Genomic DNA, 21494 nt, shown 5'->3' with positions numbered 1-21494 from the left:
TCAAGCTATATTTATTGTAAGAATTTTACAGGTAAAAACCAGTATTTATTTGTTTGTTTATTTATTTATTTATTTATTTTATTTTTTGAGATGGAGTCTTGCTCTGTTACCCAGGCTGGAGTGCAGTGGTGTGATCTCAGCTCACTGCAACCTCCGCCTCCCGGGTTCAAGTGATTCTCCTGTCTCCCAAGCAGCTGGAACTACAGGCACACGCCACCATGCCCAGCTAATTTTTGTATTTTAGTAGAGACAGGGTTTCACCATATTGGCCAGACTGGTCTAGAACTCCTGACCTCGTGATCCACCCACCGTGGCCTTCCAAAGTGCTGGGATTACAGGTGTCAGCCACTGCACCTGGCCAAACCAGTATATATTTAATTAAACTTGTTTTATGGGGAATTAACTAACTAACCCCTAGCAGACAAGGTACTCTGAAGCTTCGCCTAGAGAGTCAAGAGGTAGGACTGGAAGGCAGAGGCAGATAAATCCTGTTAGGAGGATGCCCCGGCATCTGGTGTTGGAGGCCAGGCCTGTTGCTACGCATCCTATGATGTACAGGACAGCACCTTACACCAAAGAATGATGTGGCCCAAAATATGAGTAGTGCTGAGGCTGAGAAACCCTGTGGTAGGGCACAAGAGAACTGAAGGGGACTGTAGCTCTCAGCTGATGAGGGCAACTAAGAGGAAGGCAAAGAAAAAATAAATGGCTTTTGTTCATTCAGTTTAGCCACAATGTGCTGCATACTGTTTGGAGGGATGGGAGTATTCGATTCTACACTCTAAGAGTACTTTCTGTAAATTGCAGAAACAGACGTTCCATAAATTGTAGGCACAAAAATGGTAGGAACAAAGTTTCTTGTCCCCCAATTAGACATCAGTACGCTTTCAGTGTAGTAAACCACAAAATAAGGTGAATTCTGTAATAGTTTCTGAACAATTTTTAAAAATCAAATTTTTACAGAAAAGTGGGTAAGCATTTAAAATACTGATGTCCAGGCTCCCCCCGCCCCCGCCCGCCCCGTCCCACCCCCCAGACTCTACTGAGAAGAAATCTTGAGAGAATTCCTGCCATAGATGAGTAAAGCATTTCTTTTTTTTTTTTTTTTTTTGAGACAGAGTCTCGCTCTGTCGCCCAGGCTGGAGTGCAGTGGCGAGATCTCGGCTCACGGCGAGATCTCGGCTCACTGCAAGCTCCGCCTCCCAGGTTCACGCCATTCTCCTGCCTCAGCCTCCCGAGTAGCTGGGACTACAGGTGCCTGCCACTGCGCCCGGCTAATTTTTTTTTTTTTTGTATTTTTAGTAGAGACTGGGTTTCACCGTGTTAGCCAGGATGGTCTCGATCTCCTGACCTCGTGATCCGCCCGCCTCGGCCTCCCAAAGTGCTGGGATTATAGGCGTGAGCCACGGCGCCCGGCCAAGTAAAGCATTTCTGAGAACCCATGCTTTGTTTCTCAAGAAATGACTTAGGCCTCTAAAACTATAGGAACTCCCCCCCGCCCCAACCCACTATATTCCTGAGAAAATCATCCAGAAGGCTGAATATCCATCCAAAGAGCTACAAAATCTGAGTAACGATGGTATTTGCTGTGTCAATGTAGTGTTTACAAAGGGTCCAAATGTCTGAATTATGTTCCTTAAACCCTCTGAGTTAGGTAATTACTGCGTCTTTTCAAACATTTCTGAAATGTTCCTTTCAATTATAACAGGATATTCTGTGCTCTGGTCTGAATGTTTGTGTCACCCAAACTCATATGTTGAAACCTAATCCCTAATGCAATAATATTAAGAGGTGGAGCCTTTAGGAGGTGATTAGGTGATGAGGGCAGGACCTTCATGAATGGAGCTAGTGCCCTTACCAAAGAGGCCAGAGGGTGCTTGTTTTGCCCCTGCTACTATGTAAGGACACAGCAGGAAGGCTCCATCTATGAGGAACAGGCTCTCACTAGACATTGAATCTACTGGCACCTTGATTGTGGACTTCCTGGCCTCCAAAACTGAAAATAAATTTGTTGTTTGTAAATTACCCAGTGTATGGTATTTTTGTTATAGCAGCCCAAATGACTAAGACATTGTGTAGCCCTAAAATGTTCCAAGAGCTTCACATAACCAAAGGTGAGTCCTAGAATCACAGCTCTGCTGGAACCACTCTGCTTGGTCAAGCTACAGGGAAGAAAAGGGCCTGGGTCCCAGCTCCACCACTGTTATGCTGTAAGAACCTGTGTTTTAATTTACTCATCTGTCGAAGAGAGCTGATAATGCCAGACCTAGTGATACTAAGAAGGCAGACTAATTATAGAAAATACCATGAAACAAAGAATGATATGATTAAAGATCACTTCTGCAATTGGAAATGCCAGGTATCTTTATCATGCCATCCTAGACAGGGTACAGAAGCTAACATCTACTTAGCTCCTTTTAAACACCAGTGATAGACACTGGTGCAAAGTGTATTAAAAGTGAAAATTCACAAAGTCCATATAATTACTTCATTTCCCTGCCCTATTCCCCAAACATATTCATTCTATAAATATGCTTTAAAGATACTCACATTTTCACTCATTGTCGTAGCTTTAGATGAAGAATTACTCTTCCTGTTTGTGGAATATAAAAGACAATATTTACTACATTATCACTTCCAATCTGGAACACATATGCTCTTTTAGTTAATTTTACTTCCATACATTTTCTCAGCAACAACATGAACATATATCTTAGGTAGAAAAAAGACAATTCTTACTGAATTTCTTATATTTACAGACAGTATTCACAGAGAAAGTCATGCAACAAAACATCAGTGTTTGTGAAGCCTTGTGCACGTAAATGTAGCTTGTGGCTAGTATACTAAAGATTTTTGTGGAATACACAAACCAGAGACTTACTGACTTTTAATTTAATATATTAATATTTAACATTTTGAAAGCTTGACTATTATAATCTCAAAATTTATTTATTTTTCCATGGAAAAAGTTTTACATGGTGACTAGGGTTCCAGTCATCCATTTCGTCATTCAAAATATTTTGAAAGCCACAGATTTAATGAATGTGAGGGCATATGTCTAGGAATGAAGTTACTCCCCACCGGATTACTACTTGATTTGCTAGAGATACTGATGGAAGAATAACCTCCCTCACTGCAGCTATGTCACCCTTCCCACTTAACGTAAGATGATGTCTCCCCTCTGCTCAAAACCTTCCAATTACTTTTCGTGTCACTCAATAAAAGCAGAAGTCCTCACAATCACCTGGAGGTTAGGGGTGGGAAGTAGCAACACTTTCAGGCTACTCTGCCCTTCTGAACTCACTGGCTTTATTACTGCTAGTTCTTGGTAATCTGAACTTCAACCTAGACTTGTATTAGGATCTTACGAGACTGAGAGACCAGGATTGAGCCAGAAATCTGGGAACAGGAAGTCAATGGCAGCTGATTCTTCAAAGGAATTAGGAGATGACAAACTGTCTGAAGCCATGGCTTCAGTATATCTTCTCCACTCCCAGCTGCCATAGCCTCAGATAGTTTGTCATCCATCTTCTCTCTATGCCTATAGAGCCAAAGTTGGGTCTGCCACATCCATACATACAAGGACAGTCATAAAACGAGTACACACAAACTACAGGGCTTTGGGGAGCTCATCCATATTTCATGTACCAATGACTCCCACAATTCTATTTCCAGTTATTTCCCCAAACTCTAGATTTTGAATATTCAGTTACTGATTACCTCTCCTTGGAATCAAATAAGCATATCAAATATTAAAATTCCAAACACTCCAACCTCTCCACTTATCCCCATCACCACTCCCAAACTCTCTCCTCTTAAAATCTTCCACACTTCCGTAAATGGTAATTCCATCCTTCTCATAACCTTGAAGTCATCTTCGATTTCTCTGTTTCTCTCACAGCCCACATCCAACAGATCAGCAAGTTGTTAAAACATTATATCCAAAACACTGTCACTTCTCAGCATCTCCAGCACTGCTTTGGTACCAGCCGCCATTTTCTCTTGCCTCACTTAGTGTGGTAGTTTGCTAACTGATCTCCCTGCTTCCACCTTTTGTCATCTCATAGTTTATTCTTAACAGAGAAGCCAGTGTGAGTTTTGAAAAATTAACATGACACCACTCCTCTGCCTAAAGCCCTCCAGTGACTTTCTATCTTACTCAGACCAAAGCCAGACTCCTCACAACTGCCTAAAAGAGACTCCATACAATCTGCCCCCACCGCTACTTTTGTATGCTCATCTCCTCTGTTTCTCTCACTCTGTTCCAGCCACCCTGGTCCCGCTGACATCCCTCAGATATTCTAGGCTTGCCTGGCCTCAGGATCTTTCAATTTGCTCTCTCCCCTCTGCCTGAACGCTCTTCTCATGGTTATTTGCACAACTTGCTTCCTCACCCTCTTCAGGCCTTTCTCAAAAATCACTTAGTGAGATCCTTTCTGACCACCCTATTTGAAATTAGAATCTCCACTCCTACCCTTTGTATTGTATATTCTCTTATTTGTTTTATTTTTCTCCATAATAGCCCTATCCGATATACTATATAGTATTATCTGTTTATTTTCTGCCTTTCTATACTAGAATGTAAGCTCCATAAGGCAGAGTTTTGTGGGGTTTTTGGTCTGTTTTGTCCACTGCTGTATCCCCATTCCTTAGAACAGTGTTAGGCACAAAATTGGTATTCAATTAATATAAAAAAATGACTGTTAACTAAAATTTTATTTGAAAATTTTCAATTTAGCAAAATACAGTAAATGTTTTTTTAAGTTAGTTTATACAAATGCCTATGAAATCAAATTAGTGACCATATTTCTTGTCTGGGTATCATCATTCTCTCTGTACTATCATTTACAAGTAGGTATGAAGTGTGAAGTGGGATGTTGATAGAGTCTGGATATTTGCCTCGCCCAAATCTTATGTTGAATTGTAATCCCCAGTGTTGGAGGTGGGGCTTGTCGGAGCTGATTAGATCATGGGGGCGGATTTCTCATGAATGGTTTAGTACCGCCCCCTTGATGCTGTCCTCAGAATAGTGACTGAGTTTTCTTGAGGTCTGGTTGTTTAAAAGTATGTGGCACCTCCCCAACCTTGCTCCGGCTGTTGCCATGTGAGGTGCCTGCTCCCGCTTTGCCTTCAGCCATGAGTAAAAGCTTCCTGAGGCCTCCCCAAAAGCCAAGCAGTGTTGGTGCCAGGATTGTACAGCTTGCAGAACCGTGAGCCAATTAAACCTCTTTTTAAAATAAACTACCCAGTCTTGGGTATTTTCTTATAGCAATGCAAGAGCAGCCTAATACAGATGTATTTCTTGATAAACTTGAGTAACTTCTTGGGAGAGTAAACCTACACAAATAACCCAACTTCTCTCTTTTGACGTTAAACAGATGATTAATAGAAAATTAGTTGACATAGGAGAAAGACATGCATTGTAGGAAAGTATACTTACTGGAAGGAGGTTTCTTCTACAAAAGAATAAGCATATATCATTAATGCAAGGGTTATTATGGTATGATACAGATTCATATAAAAATGAGTTTGGGTTTAATTTATTTTTATTAATTTTAATCTTCACTTGCTGATGTTTATACCTTCTAAATTAAGAGTTGGCAAACTTTTTTGGTAAAGAGCCATACAGCAACCATTTTAGGCTTTGGGGCCAAGAGGATACTATATAGGTACTTAAGTAACAAGAGAGCAAACAAATTTCCAAACATTTTTATGGATAAAATAAAAATATAATAATAATAATAATAATAAAAGTCTTGAAAAACAGGCCTACTAGTTAGAGAAATGGAATTCTTTTGGGGAAGATAACATTTCTCTTAATTGGGGTTCAAAGTCAGTAGTCCCTATCATCAAATAGATTGTAAATGTTCATCTGTAAAGCCGTTTTTGTTCATAGGCCATAGAAAAACAGGCGGGGAGGGCAGATTTGGTCCACAGATAGTAGTCTGCCAACCTCTGTCCTAAACACATATTCAAGAATATGCTTCTCTTGGATAGATTTTTCTGCTAGATGAAAATCAGAGTAACATTCTTAGGTAACGAACTCCTAATATTCAAGTCAACTTTTAATTAATTCAGTATTTTAGGAAAATTTTTTTACTAACTCCTCATTAAAAAACTCAGACCGGTATTATTTTAGGGTATAGATAAAAATGACAAGAGTTTTGAAAGAGTAATCTTATTTGTCTGTACTTTCACTGATGACCAGCAGGGGGACACAGCTGGATTCAATTCATAAAGTTACATTACAGTGGGCTAAATTGAAGCACTGAACAAGTATTAATTGACAGAGTCGCTCTTTTTGTTTGTTTGTTTGGTCAGTGTCTTGCTCTGTTATCCAGCTTGGAGTACAGTGGTGAGATTACACCTCACTGCAGCCTCAACCTTCTGCGCTCAAGCGATCCTCCTACTTTAGCCTCCTGAGTAGCTGGGACTAAAGGCATGTGCAACTATGCCTGGCTTATTTTTTATTTTTTGTAAAGAAAGGGTCTCCCTATGTTTCCCAGGATGGTCTTGAAGTCCTGGACTCAAGTGATCCTCCCGCCTGGCCTCCCAAAGTGTTGGGAATACAAGTGTGAGCCACCACACCCAGCCCAGTTATTCTTAATTATAGGGCATCTCTTTGAATCCATGTCCACGGAAACATTTTATGAGACATAATACCTAGTTGTAGGTATTGTTAGGAACACATTTTATATTTAAGTTTTGTTTTGGCACAAAATATATTTTTTAAGGCCAAGAGTGGTGGCTCACACCTGTAATCCTAGCATTTTGGGAGGTTGGGATGGGAAGATTGCTTGATCCCAGGAGTTCAATACCAGCCTGAACAACAGAGCAAGAACCTGTCTCCACTAAATATAAAAGCAAATTAGCCAGGCGTGGTGGTATGTGCCTGTAGTCCCAGCTACTTGAGAAGGCTGAGGTGGGAGGACTGCTTGAGCCCGGAAAGTCAAGGCTGCAGTGAGCCTTGATCACACCACTGCACCAGGCATGGGTGACAGAGTGAGACCCTGTCTCAAAAAAAAAAAAAAAAAAAAAATTGTTTTAAAAATCTAAATTCCGAAATTAATGTTCGCTGTAAAACAATGGGTCTAGAACTTGTATATGCTATAAATTTATAATTCAATTAAGAATTTTATTTTATACACTATTGCCAGTGACCCTGATAGAATGCTGCAGCTTCTGAGCTCTCCAATAATATTAAAGAGGGAGTGAAGAAATGCATTAAGAGAATAAAACATTTTTAAATCTCACCCATTTACATCAAACCTATTGCATTATCAAATGGAGGTGTGAAGTTACAAGAGGTCTAAATTTGAAGAATTCAAAACTGTGTACAGAAGTAGCTCTCATAAATACAATAGGTTTCTAGTTTTAAGTGAACAATTCTCTTTTTTTGTTGTTTTTTTGAGATGGAGTCTTGCTTTGTCACCCAGGCTGGAGTGGAGTGGCACGATCTTGGCTCACTGCAACCTCCACCTCCCAGGTTCAAGTGATCCTTCTGCCTCAGCCTCCCAAGTAGCTGGGACTACAGGTGCACACCACCACTCCTGGCTAATTTTTGCATTTTTAGTAGAGACGGGGTTTCACCATGTTGGCCAGGCTGGTCTCAAACTCCTGACCTCAAGTGATCCGCCCGCCTCAGCCTCCCAAAGTGGTAGGATTACAGGCGTAAGCCACCACACCCGGCTGAACAATTCTCTTCTAAATGCAGTTGTCCTAAATTTAACATTCAACATTTCACTGTTCTACACTGATGAAATATTTCACTTATTTATTTCAATGAAATTTCTTTAAAAATTTGAAATCAACTTATATCTTGAGATATACAATTCCTAACTTAAAAAGATCTTGGCCGGGTGCGGTGGCTCACACCTGTTATCCCCGCACTTTGTGAGGCCGAGGCAGGGGGATCACGAGGTCAGGAGATTGAGACTATCCTGGCTAACATGATAAAACCCTGTCTCTACTAAAAATACAAAAATTAGCCGGGTGTGGTGGCAGGTGCCTGTAGTCCCAGCTACTCGGGAGGCTGAGGCAGGAGAATGGCGTGAACCTGGGAGGTGGAGCGTGCAGTGAGCCGAAATTGCACCACTGCACTCCAGCCTGGGCGACAGAGCGAGACTCCGTCTCAAAAAAAAAAAAAAAAAAAAAAAAACACAAAAGATCTTAAAAACATGCAGATACTATAAATATCCGTTCACATTGAATATCTCTGTCTCGCTGCACTGCACCACTCCAAGGATGCCTCTTGCATATTCTGTGGTGCTCCCTGGAATGTGCAACTAGGCAGTTCTGCCTTTTCTCCCTAGGTTTGCCAAGGTGTTTCATAAGCCACCTGCATGTTATCCTGAACATTTTCCATAGCAGAAAATAAAGGAACAATATTCTTCAGAGTTTATTAAAACTTGCTAAGAGAGGGCCGGGCACAATAGCTCACGCCTCTAATCCCAGCACTTTGGAAGGCCAAGGTGGGCAGATCACTTGAGGCCAGGAGTTCGAGACCAGCCTGGCCAACATAGCAAAACCCCATCTATACTAAAAATACAAAGATGAGCTGGGTGTGATGGTGCACACTTGTAATCCCAGCTATTTGGGAGGCTGAGACATGAGAATCACTTGAACCTGGGAGGTGGAGGTTGTATTGAGTGGAGATTTTGCCACCACTGCACTCCAGCCTGGGCGACAGAGCAAGACTCTGTCTGAAAAACAAGCAAACAAAACAAAACTTCCTAGGAGAAACAGTATCTCATAAATAAACTCCATAGCCATAGAAAGTTATCTGCCAAAGAAGGGTGAAATTCACTTACTTGAAAAGTAGCCTTTCCTCTGAGCATAGCATACACCAAGGCCACAAACGGAAATCACTAAGGCCACAACTACTACGGCTGCTATGATGCCACTTATGTTGAGATCATCTGGAATGTAAAATAAATTACACATAAATATATGTGGATTACACGGACAGATGCAGTCATTAAATTGAAAAGGTTCAAAAAAAGGTCCCCTTTGCAGCTGTATCATAAAGCATACTTTAATGATTGTGAAGCCTGTTCAACTAACTCACTTCTAAGACATGGTTCAAAATTGATTAAAAATATTAACAGAACTTAAGCTTTGGAAAAATACTAAATTTTAAAAACTTCTCAGATTAAAAAATAAAATGTATTCTTTTGCATTCATTTGGAGATGTGTCATAATTCACAGGATTAAAAGACTGGAAGCAATCTTTGAAGTTCATTGAGTTCAAGTATTCTACTGCCACTCCGTACCCCACATCTTACTTAAAATTCTTCTACATCATCATCTGTGTCAATTTCACAAATAATGAAAAACTCAACATCAAAGAAAGCATGTGGTGCCGGGCATGTTGGCTCATGCCTGTAATCCCAGCTACTCAGGAGGCTGAGGTGGGAGGACTGCTTGAGGCTAGGAATTTGAGACCAGCCTAGGCAACATAGCAAGAATCCATCTCTAAAAAATAAAAAAATAAAATAAATTATCCGGGTATGGTGGTGCATTCCTGGAGTCCCAGCTACTCAGGAGGCTGGGGCTGGAGGATCACTTGAGCCTAGGAGTTTGAGATTATAGTGAACTATGATTGCACTACTTCTCTCCATTCTGGGTGACAGAGCGAGACTGGCTCTTAAAAAAAAGCACGTCATTGTTATTCGGTAAAACTAAGTGTAAGAAATATGTTCCTTCTTGAATTATATGGGTGTGTGTGTGTATGTGTGTATACACACATACACAGCCATATACATATATGCAACTAAACTGTCATCCCATTTATGAAAAATGAATTAAATTCTCTGAGGCTTTTCCTATGGCTGTTAAGGCATCCGTCCTCTAATGTAATGCAACTGGATTTTTTGAACCCAAGTTTGGAAATAACTACTGTGAGGTTTTTTTCTTCTCAGATTGATTCTGTTGCCTAATAATTACATTATTAACATTCCAAGCTTAACATTTCTGCAAATTGAGAATTTTATTAAAAATACTCTCATTCATGTCATTAATAACATGATGAACATGGATTTGTTTAGGAAAGAACTATGTAACAGACTAGTAGACACCTCCCGTCATACAACACAATTTATTAACATTCTCTGAGCATGGGATTCAACTGCGTGTGGATCCACCAAAACATTGTTTGGACCATATTTCTCCATCTTGTCCATGAGGATTTTATGAGCCACACTCTTCTGCCATTTAGATACTTCCCATGTATTTATTAAAGGAGCAATTCTTCAAAGAGTCCCATTTTTACAAAGCAAGTTTTAATTAGCCTATGATTAAATAACCTAGAGAAAATATCACATAGCATTTTCTCAAAAATAATTTAAATATTTTAAAGCAATGTACATTTTGGAAATGATCTCTTTAGAGATACTGTTTAAGTGAATCTGCTTATCATAAAAACTTCTGGTCTCAAAATTCTTTCCTAATGCCAAGTGTGTTATTAATTTTCTTAAATACCTCCAAAATATTAATTGATTTTTTTTAAAAAGACAACTTGATAAATCTTTTGAAAGGTTAAGTCATTTGACCAGAGTAGAAAACATTAATTATTGCTTGGTATAAACTCGGTTTGCTTGGGTATTGAGAAGTCAATAAGATTCAGCTTTTTATTTACTTGGATTAAAAAGAGCAGAGAGAGAAAAAATCTACAGTAATCATAATCTTAGGCAAAGTCAAATCAATACGTGAAATTCCTGAGAACCAAAGTGTGCCTTCTATTTACGTTATAGTAGTCATTAAATCTGACATCTATGAAGCATTCAAAGTAAGGGCTATTATCTGACCAAAAAAAAAAAAAACCGTCTTGTAGTTTGTCAATGAATTTGACATCTATGAAGGAAGGATTCACCCTAAAAGAAAATACTGACAAAAAATTATCTTGTTCTGTAAGTACTAAGTCGTAGTATGAATTTTATGTTATTTTTCTTCAATGAAATGGGAGACAGAAGAGTAATAGATAAGGAGTAAGTTAACTTCTTACATCCTGTTCACCGTTTTCTGTGATGTTGAGCAAGTCATACAGCCATATTATGCCTCAGTGAAGAGAAAATGTAACATTAAGTATGAAAATATTTTGTGGTTTTTTTTTTTGAAAAAAAGTCTATAAAAGGAAGGTACCATTTTTCTGACTGAAAGAAAAGGAACTAAACTGCTGAAAGGCTCAGTGTGAGTGGAGTCTGCTGCAGTTTTATAGTGAGGCAGCCATAAACAACCAACAAATCCATGCTTTACTTTCTGCACTTTGAAAAAATGTCTTTAGGACAGTTAACATATTCTAATTTTGGTTACATGTGAATACAGTTATAATTCACAAAGAAAACCAAAAAAATGAATTTATGAATTTGTATGTATTTCAAAAGATGTAAGTCCCAACCAAGGACACAAAACACCTCGGATCAATGGATGAGCATTAAACAAACTAATTTTAACTTTTAAGCTAACTTGTACTTAGAGTAGATATGTGAGAATCATGTTCCAATTAAAGTGGTCCTAGTGGAGAAGCAAACATTTAAATTTTATTCGTTATGTATTTATTGTGTGCTAAGAAAAAGTAACTAATACATCAAAACCATGACTTCCCGGACATGATTCCTTAAAAGAAGGCAAAAGTAGACGTTTAAATTAAACAGGACCATTTAAATGGAAGGAAAAATAAACAGAAATAGTGCTGGTAGGACAAGGTAATGCTAAAAACCATGAGGACAGGCTGGGTACGGTGGCTCACACCTGTAATCCCAGCACTTTGGGAGGCTGAGGTGGGCGGATCACCTGAGGTCAGGAGTTCGAGACCAACCTGACCAACACAGTGAAACCCTGTCTCTACTAAAAATACCAAAATTAGCTGGGTGTGTTGGGCATGCCTGTAATCCCAGCTACTTGGGAGGCTGAGGCAGGAGAATTGCTTAAACCTGGGAGGCGGAGGTTGCTGTGAGCCGAGATCGCGACACTGCACTCCAGCCTGGGCAACAGACAAAGACCCTGTCTCAAAAAAGCAAAAACAAAAACAAAACAACAACAAAAAAAACCCATGAGGACGTATGTGAATAAATGAAACTAAGAAAACAATGCCTTAATTTTTAAACATGTTGTGATGAATTTTTTTTAAATGATAATTTCAAAGCAGCATTGAAAGGGATACTTTCTGATTACTTAAATAACTGCTACGTTGACTATAAATGTCAACACCTGAATTAATTTGGTGGATAATATCAATGATATACATTCCTGAATTTTAAAAATATCAGAAATTCAAACTTCTGGACCTTCAACAATTTACACTACAAGATACTTAGCTTTTATTTGAGAGAAAGACTACTTGGAAGAATGTATTTTAAAAACGATTATTTAAAAAACTAAACAAGTTGTTAAATACAATACTAAGTATTTTTGGCTTATTTGGGAGATGGCTTAAAAACACCATCTTTGCTTCTTTGCAACACATCATATCAAGTTAATTTTAATCATTCTCTCCTGTTTATTCTTCAAGTCACTCAGACATTTCCTACTCCTTGCTCCTTGTACCCCCAAATGCTGTACTTCACAGTCTAGTTGCAAACCATTTGTTCCTCCCAGTATTTCATGCTTACCTACTTGCATTCGTTTCCCAGGACACCTGCGATATCCAACAGAATTGCGAGCTTCACAGGAATATTCTCCAGTGTCCAGTTTGGAAACAGTATTAAATTGCTATTTGTGGATGCAAAAATATATTTTTTTAAGCCATAGATCTATAAGTAGACTTTTTAAATAACCCTGTCCCTCAAATTTTAGCATTAAGTTTGTCTTTCCTTTTTAAAAATTTGGGACTTTCTGTCTTTACTATGAATTTAAAAATCTGCCATGACTTCAAGGAGTTTAAGCTAGACTTTTGCTTAATTTGACGAGAAGAACAAAGATAAAATACACACAGGGAAGTTCCTTTTTTTTTTTTTTAACCATGAAAGCAGTACAGTTAGGAAGGCAGTGAGCGTTTTTTAAAGTTCATAACACATGGTAGTGTTAAGTAGTCTAGGTATTTCTAATTCCTAGGAAACATCATTTATAAATGAAGGGCAGGCCTCCCTGAAAAGGGTTAATACACTCTCCTAAGTCACAAGCGCGTTCACTGCAGCAGCCAACAATAAACACTTCCTTTAAAGAGCCAGTTACTACCAGGAAGTAGCTTAGGGCCTAGGAAAATCTTAATTGGTATTGGTTTATAGGATTGTCGATTCTATCAATTCTAGAATTTTTTAAATTTGAAAAGAAAAGCCAGCCCTTGCTCCTTCCCATCCCTGTCAAAGCAACCAAAAGCTAAGACTGATATAATAGACTTTGTTATTTTTATCAATAGTTTTTATCCCCTTGGAGGATATTTGGAAGGAATGAAGGCAGACAAAAAGGAAGAAGAGGAGAAAAGAAAGAAGAGAGGGAGGGAGGGAGAAAGGAAGGAAGGAAAGAAGAAAGGGCTGGAGGGAGGGAAGAAAGGGAGTGTAATCCTGGTCACCTTGAAGGGTCATTGTCTTAGATCCTTCTAAATGGAGGGAGAGAAGGTTTTCCTGTTTTTCTTTTTTTCTTTTTTTCCACTCTGTGGAATCATCTGTCACTCTCCTCAAAGCCAGAATGCTTTTAGAATATTCACCATGAACTCAGGGCCAAGGTTACATATAAATAATACGTTTGACTAAAACCCAAAATGATCTTCCAGCATATTATAGCTGGTAATTAAAAGGAAGTCATTGGCTTGCATACACTGGAGTCTTTGTTGTTAATTTCTCACATAAGAACCCATCCTAGTTCAACCCAGGTGCATTCCTTTGACATCACAAGCTATTTCAAGGGTTGAGGTTAGCTGAGGAAAGTGAATCTGTATCCTTTCAGACTTGCCTTGGGGCTTTTACCAACTGCCCTGAGAAAAAATAAATTTGAAAAGTAAATATAGCAAAGTGTGACAGCAGGTTTTTCTGCCCAGTTGCTCAGTGTAAAATCACTCAGACCTGCTGACTGCGCCTGCTGACTGCTGAGAGGCCAGAGCGTGGCTGTGCTTAAGAAGTAACTGCATCCAATAGGCTTCATTATTCAGCCACTTTAGCAATTTGCTTTCTTGTTTATCAGAAGATCTAGTTTGTAAATGTTTGTTTATCAGAAGATCTAGTTTGTAGATGAAAGGTATGAAGGATTATATCCTCCTTTCAAAATTCATTAAAATTGGCTGGGTACGGTGGCTCACAGCTGTAATCCCAGCACCTTGGGAGGCAGAGGCGAGCGGATCACTTGAGGTCAGGAGTTCGAGACCAGCCTGGCCAACATGGAGAAACCCCGTCTCTACTAAAAATACAAAAATTTCCCAGGCATGGTGGCAGGTGCCTGTAGTCCCAGCTACTCTGGAGGCTGAGGCAGGAGAATTGCTTGAACCTAGGAGGTAGAGGTTGCAGTTAGCCAAGACTGTGTCATTGCACTCCAGCTGGGGCAATAGAGCGAGACTGTCTCAAAAACATTAAAAAAAATTATTAAAATTGTTATTATCACCACGCCTTTAAGTTTTTTTTGATAATGGCTGTCATAGTGATTCTGCGTTGCTGGAAGGCAGACAATTTTAAACTGATGTAGAATATTACATTGATTGAATTTTTTTAAAAAAGCTTCAAGCTTAATGACCCTTTTTAAAACTTCCACTTCTATTCCTATAATCAAAGATGAAAAAGTAAAATACTTTTTATTTTTAAATGTAATTAGCTTCACAGAGCTTGCTTATAGTTTGTCATCAGTATTCCTAGAAAGTCTTTCAATAAGAATGTTTTACTGGAGGAAACAGAATATCTGGACTCAATCTAAAGTAATAGATACTAAAGTCACAGAGTCAATTGTTGGTGATCTACAGTCATGGAAATATTTCATGATATAGGAATCCTATCATGATTGACTACAGTTACTATTTTCACATGGTCAGGGTATCCCCAAGCAAGTTTTCATGCATTTTCCTGATGTTGTAAATTGAGGCTGCACTTAGTAATTTTCCAGGCCAGAAGACAGCTGTAGATAACTGCCTGATTCATCATCATGAATCAGGCTTAGTGCGCTTTGGGGCACTGTTACTTAAGAAGGCAGCATGCATTTTTTTTTTTTTTTTTTTTTTTGAGACGGAGTCTGGCTCTATCACCCAGGCTGGAGTGCAGTGGCGCAATCTCTGCTCACTGCAAGCTCCGCCTCCCAGGTTCACGCCATTCTCCTGGCTCAGCCTCCCGAATAGCTGGGACTACAGGCACCCGCCACCGCCCCTGGCTAATTTTTTGTATTTTTAGTAGAGATGGATTTCACGTGTTAGCCAGGATGGTCTCGATCTCCTGACCTCGTGATCCTCCCACCTCGGCCTCCCAAAGTGCTGGCATTACAGGCGTGAGCCACTGCGCCCAGCTGCACAATTTTTAAAGTTTATAGCACATGGTAGTACTCAGTAGTCTAGGTATTTCTAATTCCTAGGAAACACCACCTATATAAATGAAGGCCTCCCTGGTAAAAGGGTTAATGCACTTTCCTGAGTCACGAGCGAGTTCACTGCAGCAGCAAATAATAAACATTTCCTTTAAAGAGCCAGAGTTACTACCAGGAAGTAGCTTAGGGTCTAGGAAAATCTTAATTGGTATCATTTATAGGATTATCAATTCTAGAATCTTTTTAAATTCTGAAAAGATAAACATACAGCCTTTGCTCCTTTGTTTCAGGAGCCTTTGCCCCTTTGCTCTTTTACTGGTCCTTGCACACTCAGCTCCCTCAGTCTCCGTTTTCTCTTCCCATGTCCTGTAGTAGCTCTTTCCATCACTTCTTGGTACAAGTGCTGCCATCTTTCCTGCTGCCCCTGCCTCTCTCCACTTAGCAAGCAATGGTATCAGTTCTCTATTCAACATCATCTTAAGTTCTAATAATTTTTTTTATCTAAATGCAAGACAGTTATCAAGTCAGTTCTTGAAATGACCTTACCAGAGTTCCAGTTTTTGTATTCATTGTGTATGAGCTGTTGGTGCTTTGGGAGCCAAGTCTGGGATTTTCTAGCAAACGGATGCCATCCTTAAACCACGTGTATTCAGGAGCTGGATTCCCTTCTTTGTCTTGACATCGTAGCTCTACCACAGTTCCACTCAGAGCGGAAGAGGGTACTTCACATGATGGAACTGCTGGAGCCACTGAACAATGGAAATCAAGTGATATTGGTTATTTATAAGCTAATCAAGGTTGTTTGTTTTCTTCAAAGCTGTTGACTTTGTCTCTACAACCAATGGTTTTAATAGCCAGGTAAAGAGGTGTGCTTACTGGACCCTGTGATGGAGACTGCTTACTTGTCCAACAAACGCATCTTCTTGCTTCATGGGCACACAGTCGACCACGTTTCCCAGCACTCTTGTTGCCAGATGGGGTCATATACATGAGTTCTGGCCAATGGAATGTGGGAAAAATTGATATATCCCATTTCCGGGCCAGACTAATTAAAAACCTCCCACATGTTCATTCATGTCCTCCACCCCCTCCCGCTACCAAGTAGGTGTCAACAACAATGGTGACCTTGGAACGTCATATATTGAAGACGTCAGACCTACATTAGGTTGAGTCTCTAATGATTTCATGAAATAAAGTAATATGGCTCCTCCACCACTGTCCCAACTATTTAGGCTTTACTTAAGTGAGAAAGAAACTTACTATGTTAAGGAACTCACTGAGAGTTACGGGCTTATCTGTTATAATAATAAGCATTACTTTAGCTTATACAACAGCTATTGTTTATTAGATAAACAATCTCTACTGTTTTCTTCAATTGGTTTATTACCACTTATATTTAAAAGAAGCCTAACGAGAGAGAGAGAGAATGTGTGTGTGTGAGAGAGAGAGACAGAGCGAGAGAGAGAGAGACTGTGTGCGTGTGTGTACAGATAGATTTTTTTTTTTTTTTTGGAGACATAATCTCGCCCTATAACCCAGGCTGGAGTACGGTGGCATGATCATGGTTTACTGTAGCCTCAGCCTCCCAAGCTCAAGCGATTGATCCTTCCACCTCAACCTCCCAAGTAGCTGGAATATAGGCTTGAGCCACCATGACCAGCTAATTTTTAAAAGTGTTTTTGTATAGACAGGGTCTCACTATGTTACCCAGGCTAGTCTTGAACTCCTAGGCTTAAGCAATCCTCCTGCTTTGGCCTCCCACAGAGCTGGGATTATAGGCATGAGCCACCATGCCCAGCCAAACCTGAGTATTTTTTTCAGGCCCAGTACTCAACTATAAATCTCATTCTGTCTAGAACTGGGCAAAGGTTAGAAAATACCTGGTCCAGGTATTAGGGTTATTCTGGTCTCAGGGATTGGAAAGTAAACCAAACTTCATTAGGTGACCTATTTATTATCCAGCAAAACCCAGAACTGGCCGTATTCTAAGGTAGTCTCCCAAGATTGCAGTAGTTCTACTGCAGAATTCTAAGGTGGTCTCCCAAGATTGCAGTCCTTGGTATAAATACACTTTTTTTCCAGTTATTCAATCAAACACTAATCTAGGTACTGTAGTAGAAAGATTTTGGAAATGTAACTAAGGTCCCAAAACCATTGTCTCTAAGATAGAATGATTTCATGAATGGGTTTGACCTAATCACATGAACCTTTAAAAGCAGAGAGTTTTCTCTGGCTGATTACAGAAGGGAAAGTCAGATATTCAAGGCACAAGGAGAAGGCTAGGTGTAGTGGCTCATGCCTGTAATCCTAGCATTTTTGGAGGCCAAGGCAGGAGGATCGCTTGAGGCTGGGAGTTTGAGACCAGCCTGGGAAACATAGTGAGATCATGTCTCTACAAAACAAAACAAAACAAAAAAAATGGGTGTGTGCCTGTGGTCTCAGCTTAGATGGGAGGCTGAGATGGGAGAATCACTTAAGCCAAGGAGGTTGAGGTTGTAGTAAGCTGTGATCTGGAAGACAGAGAAAAATTTTGTCTCAAAACAACAACAAAAATGAAGTACAAGAATTTGATATGCTTTTCTTTCATTGAAGATGGAAGGGACCATGTTACAGGGAATGTGGTGGCCTCTAGGAGTTGAGTGTGGCCCACCAACTGATAGCCAGCATGGAACAGGGACCTCGGTCCTACAACCACAAGGAACCGAAATCTGCCAACACCAAGAATGAGCCTGGAAACAGATTTTCCTCGTAGCCTGTAGATGAGAACTCAGCCTTGTCAACACCTTGGTTTCAGCCCTGTGATACTTTGGGCAGATACCCAGTCTTCCTGTTGGACTTCTGCTCTACAGAACTAGTTGTTATATAACACTAGAAAATGAATAAACTGGCCGGATCTGCTGCAAGGTTTTCTGATTTAAATTTCTCCTATACTATTGCATCACTAGTATTTCAGAAAGAGCATGAACAACATGAAAAAGGAAGGGGAGCTGTTTTAGTCTTGTAACTTGGTAGATTATACACCACCAATGAAAGAGAAGAGATCGTGTTCCTCCACAAACTACCATCATGAGCTGTTACAATCTATCAGTGATTCTTTTTATTTTTTTTTTTTGAGAAAGTCCTGCTGTCTCCCACGTTAAAGTGCAGTGGCACAGTCATAGCTCATTGTAGCCTTGAACTCCTGGGCTCAAGTAATCCTCCAGCCTCAGCCTCCCAAGTAGCTGAGACTACAGGTGCATTACAACACAAATGGCTTTTTATTTTTTTTTTTTTAGAGAGAGTGATATAGGGGACTCACTATGCTGCCCAGGCTGGTCTCAATCTCGCTGACCTCAAGGGATCCTCTCACTTCAACCTCCCAAAGTGGTGGGATTAGAGTCATGAGCCCCTGTGTCTAGTCTATTCATGATTCTTAGAGAAACTAAACATACCGGTTTTGGAGTTAACCCCATCTGGATTCAAATCTTAGTCCAGACACTTTCTAGCTGTATGGCCTTGTTAAATCATTTAACTTCCATTTGGTCATCAATAAAAATCATATTAATGAAGATGAAGTAAAATTACTTATGTGAAAAGGGCTAACATATCAGGTATATAATCAATGTCAATTTCCTTTATTTACCAAATGACTTCTAATCCTACCTTCAGTCTACTTTTTTGTGTGTTATTGCTTCTCTACCATCTCATGTGATACTACTTTAAATGATTGAAGAAATTGTGTATATGCTGAAAACTATTGAAAAATAAACTCTTAGGAAAGATACTCCCATGTACATTGTAGGATCATTAGGAATTGCCTCCATCTTTAACAAAGAGATACTTTGTGATAACGCATTACTAAAATTTCAGCAGCCAATGAGGAGAGGGGGAGAAATGGCCAAGAGCTTGCCAGGAAGGTGATGCTTATGGTCTCTGTAACTTGACTGGTTGAGGCTCCCAGTTGATGCTGGCATGTTCATGGACCAGTGCTTGGTTGCCCCCAGGGCTGGGTGGTGGAGAAGGCGTGGGAGACGTAGTCACACATATACATGCACATCACCTAATACTTCCAGAGTGACTGTATCCTCTTCCAGGTTTTGGCCTTGCTCAGATGGGGCGCTAACTTCACAACGATATTTCCCCGCATCACTTCTTGTCACATTTTTGATCCGAATATTGAAATCTATCATCTCAGCTCGATTTTTAAAATCACCTTTTAGAAAAAGAAGACATTGATGTTAGTAATAATCCAAGTAGCTTTCTTTGTAATACCTTCCTCTAGTCAGTTCATTTAGTAACCAAAGCATTTATTTCCCTTTTAATAAACTCAAGTTTAAAGCCTTAAAGTTGTATATGGATGCTGTTATTTAAAATTTTTCTTTTGGAAAGGACAGTTTTTAAAATGTTCAAAAGGCCAGGCGTGATGGCTCACGCCTGTAATCCCAGCACTTTGGGAGGCTGAGGCGGGTGGATCACTAAGTCAGGAGTTCAAGACCAGCCTGGCCAACATGGTGAAACCCCGTCTCTACTAAAAATACAAAAAATTAGCTGGGTGTGGTGGCGAGCGCCTGTAATCCCAGCTACTCAGGAGGCTGAGGCAGGAGAATTGCTTGAACCCAGGAGGCGGAGGCTGCAGTGAGCCGAGATTGTGTCTCTGCACTCCAGCCTGGGTGACAGAGCGAGACTCAGTCTCAAAAAAAAAAAAAAAAAATTCGAAAAAGCATAGTTTTATATTCTCATATTTTATTTCATTTTGACATCTAATTTTAGTTTACTAGCTAACTTTTTTGGCAGTGTTGTAATGCCTATGTTCAACCTTATACTTCTCACTGAATCAAAATGTTGAAATCTTTATGTATAAGGTTAATAACTGTCAGTTAAGCAGTTCACTGAGCAATTAAATGTTTTTGTCCATATGCAGTCAGATCTAATTGCTGCTGTAAGATAGCCATAATTTCTCCAGTTTCAGTCTAACACATACCTTATAGTAACAAGATGCAGGTGTGTACATATTTTCTAATTAGTTGGATGGCCCTTAACAAGCCATTTTAGGTCTTTGCCTTCACTCACATAAAACAGGGATAATAATATCTTTTTTAAAAAACTTACTTTCTAGGTAGGCAGACATAAGGCCATGTGAAAACATTTTGCTAAAAGTTGCTAAACAAACGTAAGGCAAAATTTGTAAGGTATTGTCATATTAATTATTTTCTAATATTTAACTGACCTTTTTCTGATTTAACAAATATAAAAATTGCATATTTTCAGAACTACAAAATTCAGTAGTTATACAAGGTGAATTAAAATAGTAAAGTTGGTCATAATCATAAGTTCATTCATGTATGTTTTTATTTAATTATATCAAGAAATAATTATAAAATAGGTAAAATTTAGTGAAAGCATTGCTATTTATTCTGCTTAGGTGGTCTTGCCCATATCAGTGGATTGTCTGGCACTGGCCACTCCATCAGGTACTCAGACAGTCATATGGCCCATAGATTTTGTCAAACAGATTTGGCAATACAACTCTGACCTGTCTGTCAGTCCATATGCCAGATCAAGCATGTCAGTCTCCTTTTCAGTGATTGTGTCTAACTTCTCAAATATGTACTTTTCAAAATTGAGGTGACAGAGCAAGCCAAGGTTCCCTGCCATGCAACAAACCCATCAATATCTACATTATTTTCAACCACAACATCTAGCAGAGAGTCATCAACTTTTCCTTTGTTAATGTTTCACTGTTGGTTTATAAAGTGGACTGTTATTTTATCTTCTGAGCTGCTCTGGGCCTTCACTGACGTGTTTCATCTCTGGCTGACCCCAGTGCTCCCACCCCGTCTCCAAGTACCCAGCTCCCTGCAGGCTGTCAGCTCCAGCATGGGCCCTGCGAGGAGCAGCTGCCCAGCAGGCCTGGCCACTGAGGCGCTTCCATATTATGTATATAAATTTTTTTTTTTTTGAGACAGAGTCTTGCTCTGTTGCCCAGGCTGGAGTGCAGTGGCGTGATCTTGGCTCACTGCAAGCCATTCTCATGCATCAGCCTCCAGAGCATCTGGGATTACAGGTGCGCACCACCACACTGG

The 21494-nt window shown here is 39.7% G+C and overlaps 1 protein-coding gene across 2 annotated transcripts in view; it reads right to left on the bottom strand.

Annotated features, from left to right (window-relative positions):
• JAM2 (junctional adhesion molecule 2) overlaps positions 1-21494 on the bottom strand; it is a 77584-nt gene that overhangs the window by 2662 nt on the left and 53428 nt on the right. The window contains exons 4-9 of one of the 2 annotated variants that reach the window (XM_054468694.2): positions 19472-19624; positions 15979-16181; positions 12609-12708; positions 8811-8918; positions 5441-5456; positions 2551-2593 (exon numbers count right to left, since the gene is read on the bottom strand). In XM_054468694.2, the coding sequence (XP_054324669.1) occupies positions 2551-2593; positions 5441-5456; positions 8811-8918; positions 12609-12708; positions 15979-16181; positions 19472-19624 (623 nt within the window). The remainder of the gene's footprint in view (positions 1-2550; positions 2594-5440; positions 5457-8810; positions 8919-12608; positions 12709-15978; positions 16182-19471; positions 19625-21494) is intronic. The other variant, XM_063659682.1, reaches the window with a different exon arrangement.

Source organism: Pongo pygmaeus, chromosome 22 (genome assembly GCF_028885625.2).
Source record: "Pongo pygmaeus isolate AG05252 chromosome 22, NHGRI_mPonPyg2-v2.0_pri, whole genome shotgun sequence".
NCBI classification, from domain to species: Eukaryota; Metazoa; Chordata; class Mammalia; order Primates; family Hominidae; genus Pongo; species Pongo pygmaeus.
The sequence above is the reverse complement of the archived record's forward strand: the minus strand, read 5'-3'. Positions and strand labels throughout refer to the sequence as shown.